At 40.5% G+C, this 20,062-nt stretch overlaps 2 protein-coding genes across 3 annotated transcripts; one reads left to right on the top strand and one right to left on the bottom strand.

The window, feature by feature from the left end:
• Positions 1 to 3,173: 3,173 nt before the first annotated feature.
• LOC118432014 (zinc finger protein 493-like) lies at positions 3,174 to 7,446 on the top strand. The gene is made up of 2 exons (XM_035843490.1): positions 3,174 to 4,133; positions 4,562 to 7,446. The coding sequence occupies exons 1-2, from the start codon at positions 3,216 to 3,218 to the stop codon at positions 6,728 to 6,730; spliced, it is 3,087 nt and encodes a 1,028-aa protein (XP_035699383.1). The 5' UTR covers positions 3,174 to 3,215; the 3' UTR covers positions 6,731 to 7,446.
• A 669-nt stretch (positions 7,447 to 8,115) lies between these two features.
• On the bottom strand, positions 8,116 to 18,252 carry LOC118432028 (lymphocyte expansion molecule-like). Of its 2 annotated transcripts, XR_004833026.1 has the most exons (11): positions 18,038 to 18,252; positions 13,750 to 13,837; positions 13,078 to 13,254; positions 12,591 to 12,719; positions 12,064 to 12,204; positions 11,489 to 11,632; positions 10,453 to 10,620; positions 9,719 to 9,847; positions 9,311 to 9,438; positions 8,507 to 8,960; positions 8,116 to 8,457 (listed from the first exon to the last, which is right to left on the bottom strand). XR_004833026.1 is itself a non-coding variant. In XM_035843526.1 (10 exons), the coding sequence occupies exons 1-10, from the start codon at positions 18,085 to 18,087 to the stop codon at positions 8,843 to 8,845; spliced, it is 1,272 nt and encodes a 423-aa protein (XP_035699419.1). In that variant the 5' UTR covers positions 18,088 to 18,252; the 3' UTR covers positions 8,116 to 8,842. The 2 variants fall into 2 exon arrangements, 1 of the variants encoding a protein (XP_035699419.1); XM_035843526.1 differs by having other exon boundaries at positions 8,116 to 8,960.
• Positions 18,253 to 20,062: the final 1,810 nt, after the last annotated feature.

The following is a 20,062-nucleotide window of genomic DNA, read 5'->3' as shown; positions in this document are numbered from 1 at the left end:
AACTTTGTCAAACGCCTTGCTAAAATCCATTATCAGGGCATCTGTTTGTCTCCCCTGTTCAAGGTCAACAGACAAGTCATCCACAAGTCCGAGTAACTGGCTTTCACAGGAATGGCGGCGTCTGAACCCAGGGCTCCAGACTAATTTTTTGACCTAGGAGCGCTGTGCTCCTAACTCCTAAAACTTGGTCGCATCAGCAAAAATCTAGGCGCACCACTATAAAAGGTGGGGAGCACAAGCAAAAGTCTTTGCCTTACCAAGACACTGTGAGTGAGTACTCCTATTTATCAATGTTCTAATTGACCTGGAATAAAGTATCAATGTACAATGTGAAAGACAAAGGCACAATCCTGTTAAAAAAAGAATTTGACCTTGTCATTTTTTTTATATTGAATAAATGTTAATGGAGAAAAACCAGAGTCCGATGCGAGAACGCAACAATAATAACATTTGTTGATAGAGTTTTCACGGCGATCAACAAAACAAGTGGACTGCAAGCGATCATCACCTGCTATAATACAATTCTGCAAAGGCTACATTCAAAAAGTTATCATGTAAGACCTAACAAAATTACATAAGTTCGAGTCCCGGTATTTCTATGTGAAATACGACGTTTAAGTCAACAGAAAATAGCCCATGTTTGGCTGCTCAAGTGACGCACGCACGGCGGGTCATTCACCTTGCATAGTAGTATGCAAATCTTTGGGGGAAGATGGGAGGGGCAACCCAGACCCGGTGTGTTCAGAAGAGTTCACTTTGATACAGTAGGGAAAATAGTGCTTGTCAACTAAGAAAGTCATGTTTCTCCAAAACACAAAAGACATGTTTTGTATTTTGCAACACTAGAATAAATTATCTAGAGACGTAAAAATTATAAACTGGCCATGTTAATCATCAGAAAAGTTACGAAGTTGTGACAAAATTAGTATGGCCTCCCCTGATATATCAATATGCATGAACTGGCTGCATGCACTGCATAGCCACGCCCCCTATCTTTGAAGCGGAGCCGGCCTGGCTAGCTTGTGAAACTGATATCCCTGTGAACTCTTGAAGTGCGTTGTGTTGGCTGTTACCTTTAGCATCGTTACCCATATATATCAGAAGGTTTGTGTGTCTGACAATGTATCCCTGATATAAAGTCCCTCCAATAAATTTCAGTTTTTTTACGGAGTTATTGAATTGGAGCAGGTGAATTGTGGATAGAGGACAATTCTATTTTCTTTTCAACAAAGTCATGCTTGCCAAGCTTAAAACTGAAAGATTTTAGTTGTTCCAAGAGTGTCTCCGGTTACACAACAAACCAGAAATAGGGGGCAATTTGCTGCAATTTGTTTGGAACAGCCATAGCATGTGGCACGTGCTAGCCTGCTAGCCGGTTGATTTGATCGCAGGGATGGGGCGGGGCCTTGGTTTTCCGACTGTAGTATTTAAATTAAAGCCAGCGGGCGGGTTTAGGCAACCAGTAGACAAACGTAAAGCTTTGTTTTCTTCAGAGTCGGCTTTGAGCTTTTAACCTCCTTGGTTCTGCCAAGGTTCTGCAACCATTACATTTGCGCAGGCATAAATTTTTGCCTGTATTTTTATAGTCGCACCGTGCGACCGAGATTTCTATTCTAGTCGCTTTCCTAAAAATCTAGGCGCTATGCGACCAAATCTAGTCGCAGTCATGAGCCCTGCAACCCATGCTGCTCTTTACATATGATTTCATTTTCTTCTACATAAGACATAATCGTACTAGTAACAATATGCTCCATTATCTTACATGGAATACTGGTAAGGGAAATTGGCCTGTAATTCTCAGGACGATAGCGTTCCCCTTTCTTATAGACCTCTTTTCTATTCAGATATATCCTTGACGTATAAAATCACAACTCAAATATTCACATAATTTTGCATTTCCTTTAACTTTAACAAAATGATTGTAACGATATCATAGCAAAATCATAACATAGCCATTAGCTACATCGGTGGCCTGTGGTTCATCAGGTGTTTGTCGTTCTACTGACAAAACTCATTTTGCGAAGCATGTAAACAAATCAAAAGGGAGGGGGGTGTATTACCTACATCGAAATTCTGCTACATGACATTAAATCTGACTGCTCTTACTGCTCCCTGCTTGCACTCAATAGCTTTTACAACTTTGGTTAGGAGTTTGGGTGTCATATTTTCTGCATGTATCACAAAAATCAAAGAAATATCAAGAATGCAGCGGAAAAGACGGGAAAATAAACACAGGGGGCGGCCATGTTTTTTTTTACCCACAATTCCACAGACACTTCCACTTCGGGTGACCGGAAGTTCGATCAGAACGAAGCGTAACTTTCAGCATGTCCACACAAGGAACCAAATAAAGTGTAAATCTGAGATTCTGAGAAGTCTTTGAGGAGCTTTTTAAGTCATCATTGCCAACTTAAGACACCGTCGTATACAGGATAACTTGCAGGTACGTTCAAGGCGTTACACACTGAGAATTCGGCGACGTTCAGCGGTCACATAAATTATATCTCTCTGACCAAAAGCTCCTTGCTCTGACCAAGGTTTCTGTCACGAAAATATTTGATCAAGGGAAGGCTACGTTGATTTGATTATATGGATGACATCCTCTAGAAAAAGTGTGGCCCTCAAAGAAGTTACCGTATTACGGTAAGTGCTCAGGAAGGTTGTATGCACACACAGGCAGAGTATGTTGTACTGGTACTGGTAGAAAACAACAGAATGAACAGTTTTTGGCAACGCCTCAGGGGGTTGCCTAACAGTATAGCATACAGACATTCATTGACGTCATAATGATTATAATTTGAATCCCCCGGCGACCATGTTAGTGGATAATCGGATTTAGCAATGGCACCTTTGTTGAAGGTAATCCAACATGGCGCAGATGATGTCAAATGAAAAGCCTGGAATATTTCTGGAATTCTACAGGAATTTTTCCGCGCCTGCATACTTGCATCATCACGTTTGAGGGGAATAACTCGTGAAGGGGTTGATGGATCAGAATGATCTTTGGAATGTAGATGCCTTCCATGATTCAGGGCTATTAAATGCAAACTCTGGAGAAATCTCTAGAGAAGGAGAGAAGCTCAGAGCCCAGATATTTTGCTTTGTCAATATGTTTAAACAATAGTCTGCAATGTAAACTGTGTGGTTTGTGTTACAGAGAAGTCAGGGTGCTGCAGCAAAACTGAGGTGTAATTGTACTCATCCCTGCTCAGACCATGGCCTTTTCTCTGAGTGATCTGGTCAACAAAGGCCTGTGTGGCCTGTGTAAGGAGGTTTCCCTGGCAGTGCTGCCCAGGCTCTACATGGAGGAGGTCATGTTGGAGCTCCGCCGGCGTAAGATTGAGGTAGGCAGAAAGGGCGTAGACAAGCGCAACCTGGTTGCTCTGCTGCAGAACCTTATGACATTAGAGTACAGCGAGGCTGATGAAAGAGGACAAGAAGAAATCTCACACAGAACTATGTCAGAAAACCCGCTCAACTCCCGATCACAGCACGAGAGTGGAGAAACCAATGTAAAAGTTCTTATAACCTCAGAAGAGCTGATTGACTCTGCTTCACAAGAGCATGGTCAAGAAAGTGGATCAGCAAATCAACAAAATGCCACCCCCCAACCTCAAACCCATATGCAGACGAATATGAAAGACACCAACAGGGAGGGGTCAGCGGTGGAGGAAGGCAACATTTCTGGGTCCACAAACATGATGGATACAACTACAAGCACTGACAGGGTACCTGCAGGTAACACAGCAAATTTTGCTGCACTACAACACTCAACAGCTTCTTCTGCAAAAACCTCTGTTCACCTGGCTGGAGACCATACCTACACAGAAAGAAGACTATCTGAGAGTGAAGTCAGATCTGTACCTGTTAGGACTTCCTCCTTAAATTTGGCACAGTGCTCTCAACAGCAAGGGTCTGTGATGGAGGTTCCCTTGGTAACTGTTACCATGTGTCCCTCTCCCTCTCTGAGAAACAGACAGAATGGAGGAATGGAGGAAATGATGGAGAAGAAGAGTGAATCAGATGACAGGATGGAAGATGGGATAGGAGGAGACAGTGATGACTGTGGTGATGAAGCCATCTTAGAAGATGATGAAAAAGCAGTACAGGACTCAGTAACACCAGCCAATGAGGTGAATTGCCATACATGTATATGTAAATTGAATTTTACTACTTAGAGTCTTGATAAGGCCACACCAAATTTATTTGTTGCTTATAATTATTGAAAAAAAATTGATTGACAGGTCCAAAGAAATAAAGATAATTTTTTCAAAAGGTCTGGGTGAAGATACACGGCTTAAAGTTAAATAACACCAAAAAACATCTGCCTGAATACCTTCCTTTGATTCTAATTTTGAACTAATGTTCTGAAAAAAGACATTGTTTTTAGCAGCCAAATCCGAGAAGCAACGAATGAAATTGGTGTGGCCTAAACTTACAAATGAATAGCATTTGAACGTAAAATCTTTAAAAAAAATATAACTAGGTTTTCTTCCAATGCTATATCATGGATAAGAGTTTGACTTGGCTTTTGTTCGATTTCTCTTTCATTCTGCTCAAGGAATCCTCATCAGAAGTGCATCAGAAGGAAGACAATCAGGCTGTAGCAGCACCATCTGATCAAAGTTCCCCCAAGGACAGACATTCGGGAGACCCTGGGGTGAAACCCTTCAGGTGTGAGGGGTGCAGCAAGCAGTTCAGTCGGCGATGGCATCTAAAGAATCACATGCTCATTCATTCAGGGGAGAAACCCTTCAGCTGCAAGGAGTGCAGCAGGCAGTTTAGGGAGAAGCGTGATCTGAAGAGACACATGACAATTCACACCAGGGAAAAGCCATACAAGTGTGAGGAATGCAGCAGTGAGTTCAGTATGCCAAGTGATTTGAAGAAGCACATGTATGCTCACAAAGGGAAGAAGCTGTACAGCTGTGAGAAGTGCAGCAAAGAGTTCTTGGATCGGAGGCATCTAAATCGACATCTGCTGACTCACTTAGTAGAGAAGCCCTTCAGGTGTGAGGTGTGCAGCAAGCAGTTCTGTACCCGGGGAAATCTGAAGATACACATGCGCACTCACACAAAGGAGAGACCCTATAGCTGTGAGGAGTGTAGCAAGCAGTTCAGTGACTGGAGCAATATGCAGAAACACAAGGAGACTCATACAAGGGAAAAGCCCTACAAGTGTGAGGAATGCAGCAGTCAGTTCAGCACGCCAAGTGATCTGAAGAAACACATGTACACTCACACAGAGGGAAAACTTTACAAGTGTGAGAAGTGCAGCAAGGAGTTCATGCATCTGAAGGTCCTAAAGCAACACAAGCTCACTCACAAAGGGGAAAGAAAAACCTACAGGTGTGAGGTGTGCAACAAGCAGCTCAGTGATGCTCGTAATCTTAAGAGTCACATGCGCACTCACACAGGGGAGAAACCGTACAGGTGTGAGGTGTGCAGCAAGCAGTTCATTGATTCTCGTAGTCTTAACAGTCACATGCGCACTCACACAGGGGAGAAACCGTACAGGTGTGAGGTGTGCAGCAAGCAGTTCAGTGGCAAGCCCCATCTGAGGAGACACATGCAGATTCACATAAGGGAAAAGCCATACAAATGTGAAGAATGCAGCAGTGTGTTCAGTGTGCCAAGTGATCTGAAGAAGCACATGTACGCTCACACAGGGAAGAAACTGTACAGCTGTGAGCAGTGCAGCAAAGAGTTCTTGAAGCAAAAGCATCTAAATCAACATCTGCTGACTCACTTAGTGGAGAAGCCCTTCAGGTGTGAGGAGTGCAGCAAGCAGTTCTGCAGCCGGTGGAATTTGGAGATTCACATGCGCACTCACACAGGGGAGAAACCTTACACCCAGAACAGATACATTTGCGAGGAGTGCAAAAGAAAGTTCAAGACGCCAGTTGATTTGAAGTCACACGTGTGCAGTGACCAAGGGGAGAGATCCTTCAGGTGTGAGGAGTGCAGCAAGCAGTTCAGTCGGCTGGCTAATTTGAAGAGGCACAAGTCAACTCACTCTGGGGAGAAACCCTTTGTCTGTGAGAAATGTGGCTCTCAGTTTCGTCTGTTGGATAGTCTCAACGTTCACCTAAAGACTCATGGTCCCAGACTTCCCAGGGAAAAACATTACAGCTGTGAGACGTGCCAAATGCAGTTTTATAATCAACGTCATCTAAACCAGCACAGAATGCTTCACACGGGGGAAAAACCCTACATGTGTGACAAGTGCAGCAAGCAGTTCCATCGGAAGGGTGATCTCGCGTGTCACATGTGGAACCACGCAGAGGAGAAACCCCACAAGTGTGAGCAGTGCAGCAAGCAGTTCAATAAGCGGAGTGATCTGAAGAGACACATGAAATCTCATGGGGAGAAACCCTTTGTGTGTGAGGACTGCTGCAAAGCATTCCGAAAATTGGGTGCTCTTAAGAGGCACCAGCGCTCTCACACAGGTGAGAAACCTTACAAGTGTGAGGTGTGCAGCCAGCGGTTCATTCGTCAGTATGGCCTGACCAGACACATGAACGTGAAACACGGTTCACAAGAGTTAGGATTTTCCAGACACATGAACATGGAACATGGTTCCCAAGACACAGGAAGTAACAGACACATGAACATGGAGCATGGTTCCCAAGAGTCAGGAAATGCAGCTGCTTCAGTCATACAGAATTTGATCATTGGAGAGACAGAGACAGTACAACTTGACTATAATGTACTTGAAGTCTTCACCTGATGTACATGTACAATACGAACGGAGCCCATTGTCTATTATGGGACAGCAAAGATAATATAAATAGACTGATCTGATATACCATTACTGTGGTATATTATATCCTAGATTTAATCCTATCTATACTTCTCCTTCACACTGGTTTGGACTAGGATTATACTTCAGAAACACACTCATGTCAAACTAAAGCTAATACTACTAAATGTACTAGCAACAGCAGTCCCTTATTACAAGTGTTTTGAGGAAATGTTTGCTCCACTCCCTTTTTGTATGATTGAGTGTCTGAGATTTTGATTTTTAATTTTGAAAACTTTTCTTTAGACTATTAGAGGGCATATGACATGTACTTGGCCTGTTTAATAGATGAAACCATTATTTGTTCAATACATTTGTTTATCAAATTGGGATGACAAAATGTTTACAAAGTGAAATAGTGAATGTAGGTATGAAGAGATTTTGACTGATGTCTCTTGGTACTTGCAGTCTTTTGCTGTTACCAACTTTCAGTCTTTTGCAATCTACATGTATCTGAATGATGTCCTCTTGGTACTTGCAGTCTTTTGCTGTTACCAACTTTCAGTCTTTTGCAATCTACATGTATCTGAATGATGTCCTCTTGGTACTTGCAGTCTTTTACTGTTACCAACTTTCAGTCTTTTGCAATCTACATGTATCTGAATGATGTCCTCTTGGTACTTGCAGTCTTTTGCTGTTACCAACTTTCAGTCTTTTGCAATCTACATGTATCTGAATGATGTCCTCTTGGTACTTGCAGTCTTTTGCTGTTACCAACTTTCAGTCTTTTGCAATCTACATGTATCTGAATGATGTCCTCTTGGTACTTGCAGTCTTTTACTGTTACCAACTTTCAGTCTTTTGCAATCTACATGTATCTGAATGATGTCCTCTTGGTACTTGCAGTCTTTTACTGTTACCAACTTGCAGTCTTTTGCAATCTACATGTATCTGAATGATGTCCTCTATGATGTTTTATAGTGTACATTTGCATCTAGAATAATTGCAAATGAAATTTTTTTTTGCATATTTATGTGTCAATTTGATTAAAACTTAAAAATTGCTGTCTAAGGCAAAAAAGTTGACCATACCTGTTCCTCCCTTCCCTTCTGTTCTGGGATAATTACAATATGATGTGTCAAAACTTGGGATCCTTGTGCTATGATGTTTATTACTACATGTGCCTGCAGCTGTCACAAGCCAATGACTGATAAAGCTAATTCATCTTTATCAACCAATACCCTGTGTTCAAAAACAATGGATATTGGTTGGCCCTTGGACTGATAAAGGTGAACTAGCATTACGTCTTCACAGAGATTGGAATTTTAGGAAAGAATCTTTCAAGCCCATTAAGCACACTGTACACATGAGGGTTTGTGATTATTACAAGAAGTCTTTATTTTCCCGCAAAACATTGAAAAGGGACAGTATTTAACAGTTCATTGCCACAAAGAAATTGAGAAGCAATGAACAATACTATTGGACTAGGTCTTATATATTTACAGATGGTATATGATGATATCTCTAGTCTCTACTGTATGTAGCAGCAAAAGCACACAACAACATAAAACAATGGCTTTACACTCCAAACATTCCTCTGGTATTTCAAATACCACTTTCCCAGAATTCACCTAGTAGTGGCTTTGATGTCAAATTTTTCGGTTATATTAAAGAAACATAATTCTTTTATTTCTTAACAGAAGACAATTGTTCACCTGTATTTTCAGACTGGATATAAAAGTTGTACCAAAATATTTCATTCACCTGTATTTTCAGACTGGATATAAAAGTTGTACCAAAATATTTCATACGCCTCATTATGTTCACTTTTTTCACTGTCAGTCATTAGCAGCAATAACTTTGAAACCCGTAGCAGCATTCTACTCTGTTTCATCGTTTGTACAGATATATTTCAACAATGTAAAAATAACCTCTTTTCATTCAGATACATCCTTGTGTAGTTTAACACGATGACTCAGATATTCACATTGCAGGTGTGAAATGGATGGAGACAATATTACAGACTACGTGTACTATCAACATTATTCAACAATTCCTTACAAAATTGTTGTAACAATTTTATTTGTATTGTTGTTACAACTAAGCTACAGCGATGGCCTGTGGTTGGTTCATGTTCATCAGGTACGTATCAGGTGTTTGTGGTTCTACGATGAAGACTCTGTCTGGTACACGTACATCCTTCATTCGGATTCTCTCACTGTAAAAAAATGTTGATGGTCAGAAATGCAAATGGACTTGTGTCTTATGAAAAACTAAATTGGAGTAAAAATGATATTTGGAAATGATAACACTGAATTACAGTTACAGCTTTCCTTCATAGAAACATAAATACATGTATATGTCCTGCATTTCAATGAAATATTGTTTCATATATTTACATTTGTCAACAATAAAACAACAGTGTGAAAGGCACAATAAGTTGCAAATGCTTTTCTATAAAAATGTATAACTTCTACTTGACCTGCATCTACATTGTAATTTGTTGCAAATTTAATGTCTATCATTACATCTTTTTTACTGTGCTTGAAAATGTTAAAAGCGACTCACTTCATGAATTTCTTCCTGTCCAGGCTCTGTTGCCGTGATGTCTTGGAGTTGAAGACACTACTGTTGGCGTTGACGTGTTGAGCGCGCTCCCACCGTCGTACCTCGTACCGCCCTGGGCCTACAGGATTCTGGGAAGGGAAATTGATAGGTGATAAATCTTTGTAGAAACTACCAATTAAGATTCCTTTCATAATTCACGACTGTATTGACCAATGATGAACTGTAAGAGTATTGTGAAGTAAAAAAAGGCAATTCTGGAACAATGACTGTTACTGTCACTAGAATTCATTCAACAGTTACTAACAAAGTCCCAGACGTTTTCTACTCAAAGCAATGAAAAAGATACCATAAAAGAAAACTGAGCACAAATAAGACCTTTTTCATCAGTAACAATATAGTCATACTTACTGTACTTCCCAGGAAGAACTTATTTGCTCGTTTGTCGAAGCGCTCAGCAGAAGACTTGAAGGGTGGCAGGTGGTGTGCAGAGGCTGTGGGGATCTCTTTGGGTGAGTGTGTGCCTGGGCCTGGGGTCCCCTGTAATCACAAGGAAGAAAACATGGTGATGAATGTTTGTCATTAAGGTAATGGTCTATTTGGTACAAAAGTTACTCATTGGCAAGTTGCAATTTAGCAAGCATATAGAACTGAAGGAAAAAAACAGCACAATCATATGGTGCATCTTGATGGTATTTGAGAAGAAAATATAGTGATGGCTGTGTTCCACATTTGCATTGGGTGAACATACTACTAGTAATCTCTAAGCAGATGTTGGGATGGAAAATCACATTTTCTGTTGGAATGGTTTGCCTGCCTGATTTGATGGTTTATTATTTTTACAGTTTTGCAGTGCACGCAAACACATGCACTGAATTGCACTGAAAAATACAATCAGATTGACAACCTTACTACACTACAACATTACATCTTTTCTCTACATACTATACTGCTATCTAAAATCAACTATGCTTATTAAGATATTGTCTATATCAAACTTTGTACAGCATTATTATTCTTTTACAATGGCATATCTATATCAATTGTGGTGTGTAAGGTTGCAATGCAAAGAAAAAAATACAGTAACTGTCTTGATTCAGCTCTAGAGTGTGGTGTATCATTTGTTTGTTTGTTTGTTTGTTTACCTCAGGTCTGGGGCACTGCGACAGCGTGTGGCAGTATATCCTGTCGCCGGGAATCTTGGGATGCTGGGCGAGCTTGCTGAACTTGCCCTTGTGCGTGTTGTGTTCGTCCGCCCACTTCACAAGGAAACTCTTCAGCTCGTACTCGCCAGGGCCCAGGTTGGTGGTTTTCTGGTGTTTTTTAACACATATAATACACATTATGTCACCTATTTTGTCATAATCGTTTGCCTAGAACAAACCAGGACTGCAGTAGTATGTGTCCTACCGGTACTGTACAATAGTAAATGTTTAAGGACATTAGAAATACACTAACTGGTAATGAAGACATTAGAAATTCAGTAACTGAACTACTATCACAACTGATCTACTATCAACTTTTATGTAGTACTAGAACATGATGCTGAAAATTTAGTTGTTGCTTTGATGTATGCAGTTGCATGGAGCAGTTACTGTTAGTGTTACAGTTACTAACACTGTCATGATGGTATGATGACAAACTGCATTGATGCTGTGATAAAATCTGAGTAGACAGTAATAAGGCAAACTGAAAATTAATTTACAAATTCATTTTGGAAATTAATTTTCAAGTTTGATGTTACTGTAGAGGTCACATGTTAGGAGAGGTACTGACAACAGATAATATGCATACAGTGGCTTCAATGCGATAATTACAAATCTGGTGTACAGATTGGTATGATGGTTACGGTAGTCCATCTTGTCCACAGGCTAGTTGGGCTAATCTCCAAGCAGATCCTACGGTGCCATAAGATAGTATCAAAGCTGGCCAAGGAGTGTAGCCGGCCAAGGGAGTCAAACGGACACCTACGGGAAGTTTGATACTATACATTACGCACCGTGGATCTTGATACTATACATTTCGCACCGTGGATCTGTTTGGAGATTATAGTTGGGCAGCCCTGGCTGTGTGTGCCAAACAGCCAAACCAATAAATAAATACAATAAGTTACCAACCACACAGTGGACTAAAATATCCTCTGATACATAAATACCAAGCTCTAATGATGACTTGACTCACAGGCACTGCGAAGTGTCCCACGGTGATGGGTTTGTTGCGCTCTCCCGTGAAGAGGTCGTACGGTCCCCGTTTGCTCACGATCCTGTCCGACAGCTCCTCCGTAAAACTCTTCCTCTCGTACCTCCCGGGTGCCAAGTCTGTACCCTAAACGAAACAATTGGCATCAAGTATAATTAGATTAACAAGTACAGTATGACGAAAAGATGATTCTATTTCCGATACAGTATTAGTGGTACAATGTATTATTCTATTACATTGTGGTCAATTTTAATCTGTTTATATCTTCAAGGATGTCAAGCTTAACTTCTTTTTCTATAGTATACAGCATGCTGGCAGTCTCTAGCTATAGAACTTACGGATGCTGGAAGATATTGACTTCAAAGATGTTCCAGATAGAAAAGTTTTCCATAGCTACATTGTCATTAATTTACATAATCAAATATATTGTTACACTCTTGTCATTTTCAAGGAATGTAACTAACCTTCTCTCAATTACTATTTCTTTTATGAAACAACAATTATTAATCAGTTTTGTTCTCAGTAGGGATTTAACCAGACAAAAGAAGCAGCCCTACCACAATAGGCAGTGTCCTGGATGAGGGAGCCCCGGAGCTCAGCAGCCCCACCCTGCTGGCAGACTCCTGGGCCTTCTCCTCCTTAGCAGCAGCAGGGATTCCTCCCTTCCCGTACGTGCCAGGGCCGGGGGTCTCCTCCCACTGGGCAGGGTGGAAAATTGAGAGTTATTAGAGTTATCATACCTCACAGCAACAAACAGGCAATGATGATATGGTCATGGTGTGTCTATGTTTTTCTCTATGTAGGTTCAACATTATACCAGGTTTGAGAGAGTGTCATCAGAACTTGTAGCAATAGGTACAAAATTCTATCAGTCAATGTCTAACAAGTGAACAGACATTTGTCCTTGTCTGTCTTTTATCATTACAGGATGTCTTACTCTATGTCTAGACTTGTGATCAGACATATTGTCTCAATGTTGCATGGGTTTAATGTTTTTTTTGACTGAGTGGTCGTGTTGGGCTGTTGTTATCTATGTCAATGTCATTTCTGTATATGGACATGAAGAACATGATGTTAGGTTTACCTTCACTCTCTCCCTGAATCGTTGCTCTTTAGTCTGAATGATGCCTCGCACACTGGCAGGTTTCTGGTCCAGGGCATTGACAAAGTCCAGAGCATGAACCTCATAGGTGCCGGGTCCCAGCATTTTTTTCTGGGAAATGAACATAAGCTTTTATTAAAAGGTGTAACATTGAAATTACATGTAGCATATACCGGTATGTTCTAACTAAGTGATAAGCAAGCAAATATAATTAGTCTAGTACCATGAAACTTTATTCCAGCCTGTTCTTCCCAACGTGTAAACATGGATAAGTTGAAGACTACTAACAGATTTCTCTTACAGTGTTACACAGGATATAGATATATCCTACATATAAATTTTTCATAATGTGTAGTACTGGATGTCGATACATGTGGCCCATCTCTGGCCTCTCCTTCCACCGCCTTTTACCAGACCCCTTCATACCCATTTCTACTGAGAGTAATTGCCTATACCCAAGGACACTTACTTGTCTCTGTTTTCTCTCCCAGTGGTCCCTGTTGAGTAGGTGTGGGAGGGCGGCCATCCGCTGGGTCTCGTAGGCCCGCTCCCACCCCGGCCCGTCAGCCCGCTCCTCCACCTGTCTCTGGCTGAAGGCACCGATGATAGGGTAGACCTCGTACACACCTGGACCCAGCTTCCTCTTCTGTACAAGCAACAGGGTCACATACAGTTAGCTGAGGATATGCATTTTAGAGCTTTCTTCTGTTAGGTATGATCAGCTGCTTGGCCTACATGCTTCCCTTAATTCTGGCAACATTCTTTGGCATTTTTGTTTTAACACCATTCATAATGCAATGACGCCAACTCAATGTAAAGCACAATCCATTCATAAATGGGATAAATGGGATGTTCCTGAACTCTATTACATGTTGTGTAGCATTAAAGTAATTAGAAAAATTCACTTTTTGCTTGATTTGCCATGCATATTCCCTTGCAGGCCCTCTAAATGTCTAGACATAGAGTTTGATACCAAACAACCTGGCATTGGGGAAGACCACATTAATTTTTTTATAGAATCTTCTTAGGGAAATATTACATATGCTAGCTAGGCTCTATGTTAAATGCTTCATGCTTTTGAAAAGTTGGTATACAAAGCATCAAAGAAAAAAAGGGGGGAACAAAGTCTTTGTGTTCTCACCAGCTCAGTTGTGGAGTATTTGTCGTAGGGAACTTGTGTGAAGGTTCCTGGCTTCTTACTCTTCGGGTGCACAGCAGCAACATCAAACCTGCAGCAAAATAACATCATATATAATGGATGATGTACACACACAATGATAAACAATACTAGAATGCATCTTATATTTACATAAGAATGCAATCAATCAACCTTGTCAACACAAATAGTCAAACTTGTCTATAGTATAGATGTGATGCTTAATACAATAAGATTTCCAGAAGTAAAGAAGCCATTGACAGGTTAGACTACAAATATTGCTTCTGCAAAGTTCATGGTAGTACACATGACCTGAGAACTTCTGTAACAGTAACTGTAAATGCATTAAGATTAGCGGGAAAGTAGAGTCTTCGCGGTGGTTTTAAGTTTGCTGTAGTGCCATGCACTGTAGTGTAATCACATACTGGAAAAATGTTTGCGGTGGTTATAAGTTCGCGGTAATACTGCCTCACAAAAAATGCAAACATAAAACATCCACATTTCTGCATTTATTTACAGTATAATGCCAAATCTCAAGGTCCCTTTCTATTCCCTCTTGACATCTGCTCTTTAGACTTTTCTCAAAGAGGGCAAGTACAATGTGTCATAAATCTCCTTTTCTCAGTGCTAACTTCTTCAAGTCTTTTAATAAGACAAGAAATTAGCTTAAAATAGCCTTGTTTGATTCACAAGGCACACTTATTTGTCCCCATGAGAGACCACTGAGTTAGATGAAGTGGTGTGTACTGTGATTGGATAGAATGTGAAGTGGTGTAAAATGGTACTCAGGGACACAGCTGTGCACCCTCGAGGTGGATACATCAAGAAGGATACAGTTATGTGCTAACCCCTTAGGGAAAATAGCTAATGGTTTGAGCCTACAGTGTACAGTGAATCATACATATAATAATCCTTAGTTACATCTGGTTGATTTGAATTTTGTCAGCTCTTGGGAAATACATTGCAAACATTACAGGTACTTCTTGGTTTCTTGTTGGTAGATGACTAATGGGATCTTTTGGAGTGGTAGCCGGCAAAAAAACATTCAAGTGTTTACTGTGAATTCTAATATGGCTTGTTCAATAGTAGTTGAATGGTGTGTTTGTTAGAGTGGGATGGTTACTATGTGTCACATACCCCCTATAGGGCCTGTATATGTGTATATACCTGTCATTTACAGTTACATTTGACCATAAAGTTTCACTGATGTCCTGGTAACGGCACTTACTAAGTGAACTGTGTCCAGTCTTTCTTGTGTTTAATGCTTTTGTTACTGTTTGACACAATAGTGAAAAAAATACTTGCTCCCATAAAAGCTTTACTTATAGAAACAACCTTTTTACTAGTAAAATAGACAATACATGTTTGTATGGATTGCAGAAATGCATGTGTTTTAGCAAACAGAGAGAGAAAGGGGGCGAGTGAGCCATCAAGAAAGGTACTGTCAAAACTGTAACCTTTTAATTCTGAACAAAAGACTAAAAAATGTGATTGTAGTTAGATATGCCAGTGGTAGTGAATGCATCATAGAAAATACTGGGAATCGGAAGGTTTTGCAATTCTACAGGGCTGAAAATGTATTCTGCAATGTTTATTCTTCTTATTTTCAGAATGAAATTGACTTCACCAATTACAGCAAGTTTACCACTTTCTCTACCACATAACCTCAACACACCAGATGTTGTTTATACAGGTTTGTGTCTGAAACAGATAGGAAATCAGGTACTCGACCTGATCCTTATACTATTGGCCTAAATTCATAGACAAACACCTGATCCTTTGTGCTTATGTCTGCAGTGAAGATTGGTGACCATAAGTAACAGTTAAAGACAATATTGGATGTACCCCCTGGATCAAGCCAAATACCTGGTCTTTTTGTCTGGAGAATTTTAATCTAATAGGGAGTGGTTGCTTGTTTTCTGGTTGAGCGGAGTTGAGGTTCTGTAATCAGTGCCATGCTGGTTGCTGGGCACTGCAGGTACAACAGGTGTCAGGTACCTGTATGGGATAGTCCATTCTCACATGTTTGGAGGGGAATCGGTAAAGAATCATACTATAATTGCATTGTAGGCGAAGCTGACTTCTGCTATTACAGTTCACTCTATGCCACAGGTACAGGAGTGAAATACATGATTGTATAGTCTTTTTCATGATGTTTCTTCTTCTCTATGCCTGCAGGCCTAAATAGTGAGAGTTTACGATAAGAAATTGTGAATGTAAAACCAGGACTAATTCCCTATTTACATGGAAATCTATTTGAGGTCTTTGGATGCAAAACATATTTTTAAACAATACTGATTGCTTAAGTAACAGCGCTTAATACCCAGGACTAGTATTGTACATCCAAAGAAGTTTAGAAAGATGTCAATCATACTGTAATACTAATGAAATTTGTATGCCTAAACCAAGCTTAACACAGAAGTTGGCAGGCACAGACCCTGGTATACTGGTGATATTATACCATCTGACTTGTACAGATATGCCTAGACATATTCTGGCAGCAAAAAGGAAGACACATGAGAATATTATGATATCACTGTTTGCAAGAAATTCCCACGGGAGATGTAACGTTGCATAATTCATGGCCATGTTCACCTAACAATGCAGTGCTGTCAGTGAGGTACCATTGCTCACACTGATATCAATGGGAGAAGATATGGTTTGTCTAATAGGTTATTCAATCTTAATGTCATGGACTCAGGCAATTGGTCCTGGCTTATTTTGCAGGGAAACATGATTAAAAGAAGTGATGTTTCTTCTGAAGGATAAGAAATAAGTCACTTTTAGCAAGATAGGTAGTACATACCAATGTTACTTGGGATTGCCCGTTCAAAGCTTGTTTTGTCTCATAAATTTACACATTCTCACAGGCTGGTCTCTTTATTTCTATAGTTGAGGGTCACATGGCTATTTAGTATCCACAGATTCTTTTATGCCATGGTAATGCCATGGTTGAAGTGAGTTTTTGTAATGCTATTCCTCATGTAATATGATTATGTTCCAGAACACAATACCTGCCTTATAAAGGGATGAATGGGCTTGCCTACCTAACAAACACACAGCGCGACCCCCTCTGTACTTTTCAAGGACACTAAACTATCTTACCTTTTTTATTCATTTTGTCATGTTTTGGCAAAACAGATATTTCACAAAGTATTAGTTTTCAAATTTGCAGGTTGGTTTCTAGCTATAGGTTCTGGTTGCTACTAAGTCACTACCCATCCACATTTTGTGTAGCCTTATTTAGACTTAGAACTCAATAAACTACCGGTAATATTTATAAACTATACTAATATCCTATCCTATCAATGAACCAGCACTTGTTAAGGTGGACTGTGCTTTTGTATTGTCTTGCTAAATCAATTCCAAATGGTATAGCTACTTGCTTGACAGTTTGCACAAATCTTCATTTAAGAATCACTTCCCTTTGCTTTGCTTTGCGTGCCTTGAATGTGGTTCACATGATTAGCTTGCATTGTGGCACAACTATTTCTTACAACCTGACACTAGTTACAAGTATACACGAGTTATTATGCCTGTTCTTCGTATGTCATTTTCTGCAAGTATGCAAAGATATGCAGTGAAAGTCACGGGTCCAAGTTTTACTGTGTTTGAAGGTGCCACTGGTGTTATGGTCACAGTATCAAGTATATGTTGTATTGTTGCATGGTTTATACATTCAACTTGCGACCTCGAAAGACTCTGAAATCTGAATGCGTTTTAAACATAGCGACACGGCACAAGAAGTTCCCTGGCAACACAGGAAATTTTGTATCGACGGACTTCTTTGTTACTTCAACTGGGAAAGAGAGACGTGTATTGTTTTGGCGTAAATAATTAACTGTCTAGATAGGAACAACACGGCATAAGTCTTTTGTAAACATCAGACCATGGAATTGATAAATCCTAGCTTTTCGTGTGAAGGATTTAGAGGAAGTAAGAATAAACAGTAAAATAAGCTTATGTTTGTCAAAAGCTATAATCAATTTGAAAGAGGAAAACACATTCACAGTTACTAGTAAATTGTGACCCTAGTGAAAAGGGGCGTTCTAAAAACAAAACAGCGGAACACTAGACGACAACGACAATCCCTGAAATAAGAAGTATTACAAAAAAGTTTCCAGAGACAAATGCTACTGCGAATATTCCCCATGTTTGGCAACAGAGGTCGAGATACAATCAGAGAAAGTAGCAGTGCGCGACATATTCGACCGTGATTGAAAGTGGGCCAAATGAAGCGGATAAGATTTGGTTACACCAACACAAAACTTACCTGGCGGTTTGGACGCCAAACGGTGCCCCCGTGAAATTCTTCTTGGCCATTTTACAGTTGACTTTCTTGGTTTGATAATCCGATTACAATTTCACACGCTACATCGCCAAGTAGGTGGGTAATGTAGATTGTAAAGCCTGGCACAGACAGCGGAAGCAAGCGCTCAGCTGAGACAACCGAACACATGGACTGGTCGGCCCTGGCAACGGGGGACGCTCATTTGCATATGAATAGAACAGCTGATGAGTCTGGTTTTTCGCGCGCCAAATTTGAAAAGACTTGGAGTCTTATTACTGTACTTGTGTAATCTAACCTGCTTGCCTGGAGAGACACACCCTATCAATACAATTGCATCTTTCATGGACTAAAAACACTTCTATGTATTTTTTTGTTTGTTTCTGTAAAGTCCCACGAATATACAGAAGTACCCGCTCTAGAACAATGGATAGTTGTAACTTACTCGAGTCATATGGAATATTGGGTGACAAAAATAACAAAACACCGTTGCTTTTATTCTGCGTATTATTAGTCTTTTCGTTTTACAAAGTAGGATTTATCCATTCCGAAAAAACCGAAATCTGGCGAGTTGACGGTCGTTTTACCACGTACTGGCTGCAGTCGTGAGTGTACTGCATCTGCATAATAGACTGCCATAGGGTATGTGTAGTCCTAATAATTGATAGTTCTAAACCACACGTACCAGTAATACTCAAGTCTTAGACCTTAAGCTTAACCAGCCAGAGTACACAAACAGATCCAGTAGTTTTTATAATGTTCTTTAAAACACTAGTTGACCGTGCCTAAAAATCTATCAATTTTATGACTGGAGTTGAATGTAACACCGTGTCCGTGGGTGACCTTATCTGGTTCACTTCAGATATTGCCACTAAAACTCACAATGCACCTGTTATCAGCTTATAAACACGAAGTAATTGTGTTGCTGCGTCTCTCCGCGCCAGTATTTGTTGTAGGGTGATAAGTAGAGTCCAACAGGTACACATTCCAGCGTTTCCGATGCCGAGTCTGTGGTCCGTGCGGCTGAACTGCCGACGTTAGCAACAAAGCAGCATCACGAGCCCCATTTGAAGCGTGTTGTTGTGTTATTGCCCATTGGAGAGCCCAAGAACAATATCACACAAACGATTTGTAATGTGGAAATCGATATTCTGTTCACGTTGTTTTTGAAATTCTTCCACAGTCAATTTCTCCTGCAGTTATGATATGAATTGTTTGGGGCGCTTTTGAATTTGTCGAGAGCACCGCGTACCGTTACAAAAGAATCACAAGCGAACTAGTACGTGCATACACAGAATATGCTCAGCACCGGGGATATGTTATAATCTTGTTTTGTTCTATGTTTTTCATAACCGGTAAATCGTCTTTAAGCGTAACACACCATTGTTTTTGTACAGTACGTACAATTTGCGTAAGGCTGGACAGTAAGTTTGATTTACTCACACATGGGATGGGCCCTTCTCGAGGTGTGCTCTCCTCAAACACGGAACCTCTGATTCGACTGAGGACGTCTCCAACCCGAGCCAGATACCCATTTTTCACGAGTCTCAAGATTAGGGATGATGTATCGCATAGTGTCATCGAAAGAATGTGGGGTTTGAGTTAGATGTGGGGTTTGCATGTGACGTCACATATACGGCCACCGTGCGGGTTTTTCAATCTGGAAGAGCCGGAAGACCTGCATGTTTCATGATCAATGTGTATAATATAAACCTATGTTATACTTCAGCACCTATGATAAGCTATACAAATTCGACTCTACCCGTCAACTTCCACGTTTGACCACCCAACATGGTGGACTTAATCTCACGCTATGATCACGTGAGTGTAAATACCATATAAGGAGACAGGAATGCCGCAGCACCACAACCTCTTTAACTGGCTAGGCTGAATCCCCATTTTGGACCCTTAAGCAATAAAAATAGAATATGTGCAATTTGTGCGATGTTGTGGCGTACGTGCGATTCTGTAAGTCAGCATGTTTTATGATTGGCACCTTAGGGGATGTTG

The sequence above is a fragment of the Branchiostoma floridae genome, chromosome 15, assembly GCF_000003815.2.
Source record: "Branchiostoma floridae strain S238N-H82 chromosome 15, Bfl_VNyyK, whole genome shotgun sequence".
NCBI lineage: Eukaryota > Metazoa > Chordata > Leptocardii > Amphioxiformes > Branchiostomatidae > Branchiostoma > Branchiostoma floridae.
This window is presented reverse-complemented; position numbering and strand designations above follow the sequence as displayed.